Source organism: Bos taurus, chromosome 3 (assembly GCF_002263795.3).
Source record: "Bos taurus isolate L1 Dominette 01449 registration number 42190680 breed Hereford chromosome 3, ARS-UCD2.0, whole genome shotgun sequence".
In the NCBI taxonomy this organism is placed as follows: domain Eukaryota; kingdom Metazoa; phylum Chordata; class Mammalia; order Artiodactyla; family Bovidae; genus Bos; species Bos taurus.
Window position 1 is genome coordinate 58,202,325 of NC_037330.1, and position 13,530 is coordinate 58,215,854.

The 13,530-nt window shown below is 36.3% G+C and overlaps 1 protein-coding gene across 3 annotated transcripts in view; it reads left to right on the plus strand.

Annotated features, from left to right (window-relative positions):
• COL24A1 (collagen type XXIV alpha 1 chain) overlaps nt 1-13,530 on the plus strand; it is a 392,387-nt gene that overhangs the window by 266,807 nt on the left and 112,050 nt on the right. For all 3 annotated transcript variants that reach the window (XM_024990097.2, XM_024990098.2, XM_024990099.2), the window contains exons 33-36: nt 3,208-3,261; nt 8,430-8,483; nt 12,485-12,538; nt 13,181-13,234. In XM_024990097.2, the coding sequence (XP_024845865.1) occupies nt 3,208-3,261; nt 8,430-8,483; nt 12,485-12,538; nt 13,181-13,234 (216 nt within the window). The remainder of the gene's footprint in view (nt 1-3,207; nt 3,262-8,429; nt 8,484-12,484; nt 12,539-13,180; nt 13,235-13,530) is intronic.

Consider the following 13,530-nt stretch of genomic DNA (forward strand, 5'->3'; position numbering starts at 1 on the left):
GTTTGTTTTTTAATTTGGCAAACATTTAACTTGGTGATCAAACTCCAAGTTTTCTCTCTTTTGTGAGTAGGTGGCTGCTGAAATCTCTGTTAAGCGCTTTTAACCTTGTCTGGTCAACTTAGAGTCTGATGTACCAATACAAACCTACACGTGATTATTTAAAATAGAAGGGCACTGAATGTTTCATTTCTCATGGAAATAAGTAAAAAGCAGTTTAGTATAGTGAAAAACCTTGACATTGGAATCAGACATATTCAAAGTCAGATTCTGGTTCTTCCACTTATAGCTGTTTTGACTTAGTACAAATTATTTGACCCTTCTGAACTTCAGTTTTCCTATCAGTAAAATGAGATACATTTATAGTTATTAAAAAAAAAACAAAAACATGCTCATTATGTTCCTAGCACAGGCCCTCAATAAATAGCAACCACTATAGTCATTATCCTCCTGGCACCACTGGCATCATTGCTGATATGCATCATGGAGCAAGGATTTGTACTACAGATAAGGTATTTCAGTAGCCTTATAGCCTTAAAGGGAATCTGAAAAGCCTTAAAAGGAATTTTTACTTTGTGCCAGCTTGTTCTTTCCTTTTTCATCTCTGATAAAAATAATTAGGGTCCATTTACATCATTTCATAGCTTTGCCAAACAGCATTTATGCAGCATTAACAGTATTAAAAGTACATATCAAGCTTAATATTGTGTGCAGACACACTTTACAAAGCAAATTGTGCGAGTATTATTTAAGGTTCTAAGTGCTTTATGTTTCAAATGGTGTATCAGGCATAGAGGGATCCCTTATACTGATCTGGTCTTAATTTAGGAGTATATGGGTAACATGTGATTTTCATGACTGAAATATGGTCTTAGTCAGATGAGAGTCCACAAGATTTTACAAATCTGCCTTTCTCTAATCGCTTCACCAGTGGCTCAGCAGTAAAGAATCCACCTGCAATGCAGGACACGGGTTCAATTCCTGGGTTGGGAAGATCTCCTGGAGAAGGAAATGGCAACTCTCTCCAGTAGTCTTGCCTGGAAAATCCCATGGACGGAGAAGCCCCTACAGTCCATGGGGTCACAAGAGAGTCATACGCAACTGAGCAGCCAAACAACAACAACTACTTTCTCTAATCAGACAATCATATGTAACTAAACATAGCATTGATGATTATAACTTAGATTCTTTGTTCCTGGAAATTTTTAATATCTTCCAATTTAATATCAATTTTTAGATTTTAAATTTAAGATAAAAGGATAATTGTGATCTGCTATATAATTGCCAAACTTCCCAAAGGCAATAATTTAGAAGAGTAGGAGTAGCAAATTGCAAATAGATAAGGGCAGTATTTTATATATCATTAGTAATCATCAGTATCTGGTACACAGTACATGCTCAATTATACTTTGAATGGAAGGATCAAAGAGGACCTGGAATTAGATTTAGAGTTTTATAGCCCTGGTGTCTCAGACAATAAAGAATCCTGCAATATAGGAGACCTGGGTTAGATTCATGGGTTGGGAGGATGCCCTGGAGAAGAAAACGGCTACCCACTCCAGTGTTCTTGCCTGGAGAATTCCATGGACAGAGGAGCCTGACAGGCTACAGTTCATGGGGTCGCAAAGATTAGGATATGACAGAGCAATTTTCACTTTACATATCATTTTAGAATATACCTCCATGTCTAAGATTCTATTTTATGTTACCATGGATAGCATGGTGTAAAAATGGGATAAAATAAAGAACACTGGAGAGGTCCGATTTGATCTTTTCTGGTCATTAGGTTCTGACACTCTTGTGCCTTCCCAGGCTATAAGAGCATAAGTCACACTCCTTTGTTTCTTGCCTGGAAAATCCCATAGACAGAGGAGCCTGGCAGTCTACAGTCCATGATCACAAAGAGTTGGATATGAGTGACTGAGTGACTGAGCATACACACAGATATAAAGAACTCCTATGACTCATTGATAGAATAATAAACAACAATGGCAAAATGAGCAAAAGGACTTGAGTAACCATTCCTCTAAAGGAGATCTATAAATGGCCAATAAATATATAAAAAGATTCTCAGTATGACTCATCTTTAGGTAAATGCAAATCAAGACCACACTGAGATACCACTTCCCACCAAGGGTAACTATTATCTCACACATACACACACACACACACACCCCTACACCTATATATGAAGAAAAAATAATCAGTGCTGACAAGGATGTGAAGAAATAGGAATCCTTGTGCCATGCTGGTGGGAATGTAAAATGGTGGGGCTGCTGTGGAAAGCAGTTTAGCCAGCTCCTCAAATTGTTGAACATAGAATTATATATTAATCCATCAACCCATATAACTCACTTCTAGGTACCCCAAAGAATGTAAAGTACAGATACAAACAAATACTTGTATATTAACGTTTATAGGAGTGTTAGACATAATAACCAAAGTGTAGAAAACCTGAATTGTTTATTGATGATTAATGGATAAACAAAATGTGGTATATACATACAGCCGAATATTATTCAACCTTAAAAAGAAGGAAGTCTTGACACATACTACAAATGGATGGATCATTATGCTACATGAAATAAGCCAGACACAAAAGAAGAAATATTGTTGTATGATTCCATGTATATAAGACCCTTTAATTACCTACTTTGACTGCTGCTGCTGCTGCTAAGTTGCTTCAGTCGTGTCTGACTCTGTGAGACCCCATAGATGGCAGCCCACCAGGCTCCTCCGCCTATGGGAGTTTCCAGGCAAGAGTACTGGAGTGGGTTGCCATTGCCTTCTCCACCTACTTTGACTATTTTAAGTCAAATTCATAGAGACAGAAAGTAGAATTGTGGTTGCCAGGGGAGGCTGGTGGGGGATAGGGAGCTATTTAATGGGTACAGAGTTTCAGTTTGGGAAGATAAACAATTCTGAAAGTGGATGGTGGTAATAATGGTGAACACAACAATGTGGATATACTTAATGCCACAGCACTCTAAATTTAGACATACTGCACACTTTAAAATTATTAAAATGTGGATTATACGTGATGCATATTTTACCACAAAATAAAAAATAAAGAATAGATAAAGATAGAAAAATCAGATGGGAGGATTGTAAAAGAAAGCTGAGGTATGAAAACTAAAACATTTTCAAACATCATTTTTTCTCTAAGCTTTAACATCATTTTTTCTCTAAGCTTTACCTTTGTTTATTCAGGGTTTACAAGGACCCCCAGGGAGTACTGGAGACAGGGGACTTACAGGAGAACCAGTAAGTATACTTTTATGTATTTCTAATTGTGTTTTTCTCATAATGTATTTTACCTGTCTCTTATTATTGCTCTGTTGTTCTGTGGCTGGTATGTTTTTGAAATCAACATTTATCATGAGCAGTTAATTATAAGAATGAATATTTTGCTGTGAAGATAATTTATAGTGCCTTCCTGGTTTCATAAAGTCAAATTTGATTCTGTTTATCTGAAACCATTAAAACTTCATGTATTTCTATTTTAAACAAATATAATTGTTTTATTGACTCAGAATTTTTTTCTTAACAGCTTTCTGCTTATATAATAATTATTATACTCCCCCAACACATACACACACACAAAATCACATTTATGAGGGCAACTCTATAATAAAAGACCATATAGAGAAGCCAGACTCTACACGTAATGGGCCAAAATGTGGAAACTTGACAGAAATGCTAGTAGGTCAATAATTCAAAAACTTACATCACATTTTCATACATATGACTCAGTTATAGATTCTCCATGGAAAATGAACTGTGAAAATGAAATACCTTGCCACACCTTCTTTCTCACAATATATTCTTTATTGCCTATGAAGTCATTCTTCTGGCTAATGGTATCAGCTGTAATGTGCAGTAACATGCTCCTAAGATTTACAATACAAATAGTTTTTGAAACTACTGTGTGGTTGATCTTATCCATCACACGACACAAAAGTTTATAAGTGGTTTTTGCACAGTTCATTTAGCTAGTATGAAGGGGAAAATTCTAATAGTCAAAGAACTATTCTTACCCATCTGTGTTCATTTCCTGCTTTATATATTTAACCTGTGGGATAAGCTCTTCAAACAATAAGTAAAGATTTGGCTATGTGTGTAATTTTTCCAAATATAGAATCTTAAATGTGATATTGATTTTATCAAACTAAATTCTTCTCAGTTTTCTCTGGTTTGTATCTCTTAACCTGCCTTCCCAATTCTAATATTTATTTGATCAAAAATCATGCAAATATCTAAATATCTCTTTCTTCTAAAGAGACTATAGCTCCTTGAAGTCAGAGACCATTTTTTTTTCATCTTTGCCATCCTCTTTCCTAGTACAATATCTGGCATATTTATCTATCTAGTGAATATTTGTTAAACAGCACTAACCAGAAGTGGTATAACCATATACCCAATGATGTAATCATTTAGCTGGTAATATTAGCTGAAGTGAAACAACATTAAAACTAATCTTAATAAAGAATGCATTTAAGTCACAATAAGCATTATCAACGGAGCTATGGCAACAACAGAGATAATATCAAGTTTTATACAAAAAAAGATTTACTGTTGTAACTGTAAATGACTAAATGGCTGAAAAAGCTTAAAAATTGACATTCAGGTCCCAGGGTCAGTGGCTCTGGTAAATAAAATATAAAGCAATTTGTAATGGGTGTGATGGGCTTTGTTTCACATATTTGAGCTACCTAGTAAAATCTAAGGGAATGTATAACAAAATAAACCATCTTAATCTAGGGTTAGGGAAACTTCTGGAAGAGGAGAATTTGTGCTGTGAACTGAAGGATGAAGAGTGGGTTACTTAAGCAAATATGGGGAAAAGTCATTCCAGAGAGAAGTCATGACCTGGGAGAAAGCCTTATATATTAATCTGAAGATCTAAAAGAAGGCCAGTGTGACTGTGACACAGGGAATCGAGTGGGAAGTAAGTACAAGATGAGGATGGAAAGGGAGGCAGGGGACAAAACATATGCAACTCTATAAGCCCCATTCCCAAGATATGTATTTTTAGCCTAAAAACAATGGGATATCATTGAAGGGATAGGGCTAATTTTATGATTGTCTTATTGTTTCATAAAGCTCACCCAAACCAAATAGGAATGGACCAAGAAAGCCTTTCTGTTACAACAGTCCAGATAAGATACAGTAGAACTTTTTTGATTAGCAGAGAAAAAAGTAGGTATAAAATATTCCAAATGAGATAAAATCAACAGGAGAAAGATGTAAAGTGTGTGAAATATCTGAAGTATGGTTTCTAAGGTTGTGGCTTGAAGTATCAGTAGGTTATCTCTCATTGAAACTGAGCCACAACTGCTGAAACTCGTGTCCTAGAGCCTGTGCTTCATAACAAGAAAAGTCACCACAGTGAGAAGCCAACATGCCACAATGAGAGTAGCCCTCACTCGCTGCAACTAGAGGAAGCCCACATGTGGCAGCAAAGGCCCAGTGCAACCAAAAATAAATAAATACAATTATAAAAAAACAGGTTTTAGGAGATACACTAAATGTTAAAAGGGTTAAATGGTGGTTTGGGGTAATTTTTACTTTTATGTATTTTCAGGTGTTCCATAGTGAACATATTTAGGGGGTGAAGTTGTCTTTAACATTATATTTTTTAAATAAAATGACAAGTCACAAACTGGGCAGATGGTAGCAGTAGAACAGGACAGGAAAGAGTTAATGTCCACAACATATAAAGAACGCTACAAAATTTTTTAAATGACTCCCAAAATACATGGGCAAAGAGCATGATCAGGCAACATGTAGAATATTACAAAAATCTGATAAACAAATGACAGAATATTCAACCTCATGGTAGTCAAACATATAAAATTTTAAGATACTAGGTGCTCTGTCAATAATGAAAAACTTAAAAAGTAACTTATTGATAAAATAATATTCTATGCTGGTATGAATTTAATGAAACAGAGTCTAATTTTATACATTGTGGAACATTAATTTTTGCAGCCTTTCTGAAAGTTGACTTGAGGTTATGAGCAAATAATGCTATCATGTTTCTCTCAGTGTGTTTCTACTAGGGTAAAACAACATTCTGAGGAGAATCCATAAATTTTTAAATACTATGCATAACATGTAATAAACCATAATTGAAAAATATTAGTGACTTCTTAAAACCATTAATGGCTGTGCTGTTGAGTAAGAAAATTTGTGATACCTACATACCAACCTTTTCATTCTAATTCAAATATTTATCTCAACTATTTGGCAATATTTTCTGATGTAACAGACTTAACATTCACTTATAGTCTAACTTGTATATAATAAAGCCTATAAAGCAAACTTTTATTGTAAACAAGAATTAAAAACAATATAGCTGTCTAGCATTAAGAAAATTATTAAATCATAGTACTGCAGAATGTTAAATGGAATATAATATTATATAGCTATTGAACACTTTTGTTGTGAAATATTTATATGATGAAATATTTGCATTTATAATAGACTCTTAAATATTAAACAGATACAGTTATTTATAAATATGCTCCCACAAAAGAACTAGAAGGAAATATGCAAGTATATTTACAGTGTCATCTCTGTAGACAGAATTACAGATGATTTACTTAATCTGTTTCTTTTTGTAGTTTCCATACTTTTTGAATATTTTAAATGAAGATTAATACAACAACTTAGAAAAACATTTTAAGATAACCAACCATGTTGCAACTTTTTTCCTATTACTACATTTTTTTAAAGTTAAGTGTGTACAAAATTGTGATGGAATATAAGCTCATAGAATTTTAGCTATCTTATAGTTTTCTGAATTTAAAAATCACCTTCTTTGTACTATCTTTCAGAAAGACCAAAAACTGCAAACACCTTCTTTGGGTGGCTGGAAACATAGCATTAAATTGCAGTTGTCAAATAAGTGTTCTGGAGAAGGAAATTGCACCCCTCTCCTCTATTCTTCCCTGGGTAATCCCATGGACAGAGGAGCCTGGCCGGCTACAGTCCATGGGGCTGCAAAGAGTCAGACACGACTGAGTGAATAATACTTACTGAACAAGTGTTAATCTATCTAAAGTAATTTTGGATAGTTAAATGGCTTCACACACTAATTTTTTAGTGTTTATTTACTTATACTATTAAGTATTACAGGGGAAAAGATCTCCATAAATGTCCCACATGCATTTTATTGCGCCCTAGTGATTATCCCATGTAAACATTGTTACAGTCATTCATATGAAATAGAAGAATTGTTCAACTGGACTCACTACTGTGATAAAATATATCATCTAGCAAACTCAAGCATATTTTCATTTCATTGGAGACCATATATTTGCTTCTTAAAAAAATGCTACTTTGTTTGCCATATATTTTTCAGGAATATTAAGTAGATCTATGATTGTCATGGGAGGTTCCCAGGTGGTGCAGTTGGTAAAGAATCCACCTGCTCAATGCAAGAGACACGGGTTCAATCCCTGGGTCAGGAAGATCCCCTGGAGGAAGAAATGGCAACCCACTCAGTATTCTTGTCTGGAAAATCCCATGGGCAGAGGAGCCTGGTGGGCTATGGATCATGGGTCACAAAGAGTTGACACCACTAATGACACACATGCACATGATTGTTATACTCATTAAATAAGATAATTCTGAAAGCCCTGGGCACTATATTAAATGTTTATTGAATGAATGAGTGATTTAGGGAATGAGAAAATGAAAGGCACATCCTTTCTTTCCTTTTCCTTTGAATCCAAACAAAGCTTAATATTATTAACAAAAAAAGATGAATCAACTAAAGATTTAATTTTGTTTATACAGAGTAAGGGACTTCCCTGGTGGCTCAGACAGTAAAGCATCTATCTACAGTATGGGAGACCTGGGTTTGATCCCTGGGTCATCTCTGTAGACAGAATTACAGATGCATTTACTTAATCTGTTTCTTTTTATAGTTTCCATACTTTTTGAATACTTTAAATGAATATTAATACAACAACTTATAAAAACATTTTAAGATAACCAACCATGTCACAACATTTTTCCTATTAATACATTTTTTAAAGTGAAGTGTGTACAAAATTGTGATGGAATATAAGCTCATAGAATTTTAACTATCTTATAATTTTCTGAATCTAAAAATCACCTTCTTTGTACTATTTTTCAGAAAGACCAAAAGCTTAGTATGATCCTCTGGAGAAGGCAATGGCAACCCACTCCAGTACTCTTGCCTGGAAAATCCCATGGACGGAGGAGCGTAGTAGGCTACAGTCCATGGGGTCGCAAAGAGTCGGACACGATTGAACGAATTCACTTCACTATACGGAGTAAAGTAATACATTGATAAATGTATTATGTGTTGTTAGATATGATATATTATAATTATATGCACATATTAATTGAAATATAGAGTGAACTTTGTTTCTCACATCTTAAATTTTGTTTTAATATAGGGGCCACGAGGACCACAAGGTGATGCTGGACCTCCTGGAGAAATGGGTGCTGAGGTAATTTTTCTTGGGGTTGTTTCTTGTTGGTTCACCAGTACTCAGTATTTTTTGTAAGACTTTTCAAAGGTAAAGTTGATATCTTAGCTATATATTTTGAAGAATAATTTTATAGTACTTTAATATTCAGAAAATAAAATCTCAAGTTCTATTAAAAGCAGGGATAACTGTTGTATGAGCCTAATTTTATACATGTAACTTTCTCTTAACTGTTCATTTAAATAACAGAACAAAAAGTAAATATAACTTTCTCTTTACTGATTTAGAGTTAATGTTGATAGCCCTTCACTCCATTATAGCAGAATATTGAAAAGTGACTCATTCAAGATATATTTTAGAATAATAAGCGCCTTATGGCTCCTTTTAGCCACACCATGGCATGTGCCATCTTCGTTTCTGACCACGGATCAAATCCATACCCCTTGCATTGGAAGTATGAAGTCTTAACCACTGGACTGCCAGGAAAATTCCCTCAATCACTATTCTGGCATATTTTCCTCAATGGATCTACTCAGTCCCTACTTTGTATCACAACAGAATCATCTCCTACTCTGTTAACAACAACAACACTTCAAGTTATGAGCTATGTATGACTTTCCTCTGCTTTCTTTAGTTTCAGAGGATGTAGCATAGTATAGGTTATCAGCACTGGCTTTTGAATCAGATTTGGATTCAAAACCAATGTCTGCTACTTGTTAACCATTTACCTTGGGCAAAGAAGCAGATTATGATGAACATTATGATGATTTTGATTATGATGTGCAGATCATAATCAGCCCCATCAACCCCAAGATGATGATTATGATTATGATGAACATTCTCTGCACTCTCAATGCAGGGTGCTTAGGTTCAATCTCTGGTCAGAAAACTAGATCCCCCATGCTGCAACTAAGAGCCTGTGTGCCAGAACTAAAGATCCCACATGCTGCAACGAAGATCTGGCACAGCCAAATAAATATTTAGGAAAAAAAAAGATAAATGTTCAAGCTTCTTCATGAGTACGTAAGACTTTTTTATTTGACCCAATCATTTCTCTATAATTTCATCTATCCTTACTCCTTATTTTGACTTTAAGAATCTCTACTGCCTCATGTTTGCATGTTCCTCCTCATACTATGCTGTGTACCCTTATTCTCTCTTTTCATATGGTTAACTCATACTCCTCAGGCTTCTCTGGTGGCTCAGTAGTAAAGAATCCGCCTGCCAAAACTGGAGATGGGGGTTCAGGAATTGAAGAAGATCCCTGGAGAAGGAAAAGGCATTAGAAAAGCTATCTAATAGCTCTAACTGAGGCCTCTCCCTTTGGCTTTAATTATTGATTTCCTGTTGTCTTCTATATATGCACCTAGATAGCCTACAAAGTTCTCAAATTCAAAATATCTAAAGCAAACCCATCACTTTCACACTGTTATTCTTTTTATTCTTATCTCACTGAAAGATGCCACTTATGTCCAGTAACCTCAAACTGAGAGCTTTCCCAGACTCCTCTTCCTCCTTCATCCTGTCCAATCTGCTGTGCTTTCCCTTTAATAAGCTCCCACCAGTGTCTCAACTCTTTCGTTTTCTTTGTGTTCCTATTGCCAGTGCTCCTTATTCCATGTCTCCTTCAGCTGCTATTATTCCTTAGCTATTTGTTGCCAGTGTATCTTTGTCATATCTTCCTTGTCCTTGAAATTTTTTATCAGCTCTCAGTCTTTAATAAAATGCCAATTACTTAACATGTGAAACAGTGTTCTGCATTGTCTAACCTCTGCAGACCTGTTCAGCCACATTCCAATAAAACTGTTCTCCTCCTCTAATCCCGTGATTATGCAATGCCTTTTTGCTATGCACTGTGTATTCATAGAAAATCCAAGTGTGGCTGAGATATGATCCCTGACTCCATCAGCAGTTTATAATCTATTCCAGAAGATAATCATGTAAAAGATGATTATACTTCAATCTGTTAGACCCAATGATGGAGACATTCACAGGACTTTATAAGAGTACAGTAGTGGGTACATAGCCATAACTGGATAAGGGGAAAAAGACTTGTCTGTGTTCAGATAAAGGCAGGGTACTGAGTTTTAAGGAATGAGTATGAGTTTGTTGTTTAGTTACTAAGTCATGTTTGACTCTTTTGCAACCCCACTGACTGTAGCCTGCCAGGCTCCTCTGTCCCTGAGAATTTCCAGGCAAGAATACTGAAGTGGGTTACCATGTCCTTCTCCAGGGGATCTTCTTCAATTCCTGAACCCCCATCTCCTGTTTTGGCAGGTGGATTCTTTACTACTGAGCCACCAGAGAAGCCCGAGTATGAGTTAACCGTATGAAAAGAGAGAATAAGGGTACACAGCATAGTATGAGGAGGAACATGCAAACATGAGGCAGTAGAGATTCTTAGTCAAAATAAGGAGTAAGGATAGATGAAATTATAGAGAAATGATTCGGTCAAATAAAAAAGTCTTACATACCCATGAAGAAGCTTGAACATTTATCTTTTTTTCCCCTAAATATTTATTTGGCTGTGCCAGGTTCATTGCAGCATGTGGGATCTTTAGTTCTGGCACGCAGGCTCTTAGTTGCAGCATGAGGGATCTAGTTTTCTGACCAGAGATTGAACCTAAGCACCCTGCATTGAGAGTGCAGAGTCCTAGCCACTGGACCACCAGGGAAGTCCCTAAACGTTCATACGTTATGGGCTATAGTGAGTCACTGTAAGGGCACTGGGCAGTGATAAAGTCTTGTGTATCTTTGTAAGATCATTTTAGCAGCCTCAAGGAGGATATATTTAAGAAGTCAAGAATGCAGACATGTATACCTTCTAAAAGGCTGTTGCATTGAACTAGGTAAGAAATGATAGAGGCCTGAACTATGTGAGAAGGAAATGAATTTGAGAAATGTTTGTTGTTTAAATTCTGGAGAAACTGCATATTTGTGGGCTATGAAAAGCAAAGGGAAAAGAAAGTCAAAAATTATTTCCAGATTTCTAGGTGCAACAGAATGGATGGCAATATTCTTTCCTGAGACAAGTAAGAAGAATGTTCATCATAATCTGCTACTTTGCCCAAAGTAAATGGTTAGCAAGAAGCAGACATTGGTTTTGAATCCAAACCTGATTCAAAAGCCAGTGCTGATAACCTACATCCTCTGAACCTAAAGAAAGCAGAGAGAAGTCATAGCTCATAACTTGAAGTCTTGTTGTTGTTTTTAACAGAGTAGGAGATGATTCTGTTGTGATACAAAGTAGGGATTGAGTAGATCCATTGAGGAAAATATGCCAGAATAGTGATTGAGGGAATTTTCCTGGCAGTCCAGTGGTTAAGACTTCATACTTCCAATGCAGGGAGTATGGATTTGATCCGTGGTCAGAAACAAAGATGGCACATGCCATGGTGTGGCCAAAAAAAAGAATAGTGTTTGAGGAAAATGGTTAAAGACATGTAAAAGCAAGTATACCTTACTAAAAGTCAAGCTGAAGTGGGAGACTTTGAATTTGCATCAGATTAATAATGATGTGGTTAATAATAGGTAGCAATTTCAGAGAAATTTCTATTTGCCTAGCAGTATCTATGTATTTTATCATATTAGTAAATTCTCACAATACTCAGTGAGGTAATGCGGTTATTCTCATTCTACAAATGAGGAAATTGAGACATGAAATGGTTAAGCAACTTGTTCAAGAGCAGTAAGTAGTAGTAGTGACAGAGCCCACATTCACACTTAGGGAGCCCAGTCTCTTAGTCACTATACCTCTCAATATGTAATGATGCCACTTTGCACAGAGTATAATTTTTCCACTGATACTCAACTAGGAATGGAAATAGAGAAGGCAATTCAAAATGCTACTCCAAGATTGGCATAAGAAAGGAGGTACCACTGAGATCAGAAGATCAACCATTGGATTTAGCCTAAGAATAAAAAAGCCAAGGGGTGCTGACAGATTGGGTGAAACTGGGGACTAGATGAGGTAGTAATATTGGTGAAGGAATGTGTACAATGTGCCAATCATTCTCTTCTAGGGACCACCAGGTACTGAAGGGGAATCTGGTCTGCAAGGCGAGCCAGGCACAAAGGTAACAGCCCTTAATAGTCAAGGAGAGGGTCTCAAACCTTTCACCACTGACCACTATGTTTGCCATATTGTGGTGAACACCCACTATCTTGGAAGCAGGTAAAGAATAGTATATAAAAATAGAAAGTGTTCTCAAATGAGTCAAAAATATTATTTACTTATCTATATATATGTATGCTGCTGCTGCTGCTGCTAAGTCGCTTCAGTTGTGTCCGACTCTTCACGACCCCATGGACTGCAGCCTACCAGGCTGCTCTGTCCATGGGATTTTCCAGGCAAGAGTATTTACATACACACACACACACACACACACACACACACACACACGTATATATGGGAAGGAATACAAATGAAATGGAGAAGGAAATGGCAACCCACTCCATTATCCTTGCCTGGAGAATCCCATGGACACAGGAGCCTGGCGGGCTGCAGTCCATGGGGTCACGGAGAGTCAGACATGACCGAAGTGACTGAGCACACACAAGCACAAATGAAAAAGCAAAATTATTATAAATAATCTGAAGAAAAGGAACAAACACTGTTTTGGAACCCCTATCTTCATAATATGCCCTCCATAATTATTAGACATGCAGACATGCAGTTTTAGTAGAAAAGAGTTTAATCTTCTCCTTTGTTTCTTCAGGGAGATGTTGGACCTGTGGGCAGTGTTGGAGCTGCTGGGGAGCCAGGGTTACGGGTAAGTGCCTACTAGAAACCATTCTGATGCACTGGCCCACCTATCTTAGCAATTGAAAACTCAGTGTAAAGACTTAAACGATTGTATAGAAAACTTCTCTTGTATTATAGAAAATGTTTGTCTTTATATCATAATTTGAAAAGCTGCATGCTAAACTCTTCACATTATTATTTAATAGCATTGAGAGCCCTAACCTCACACACATTCTTTTCGCAGAATCAGATGTACTCAGCAGAGTCCTTGCCAAATGCGTGGGGTCACTGTGCATGTCACTGATGTTAGCATGAAGAAGAAAT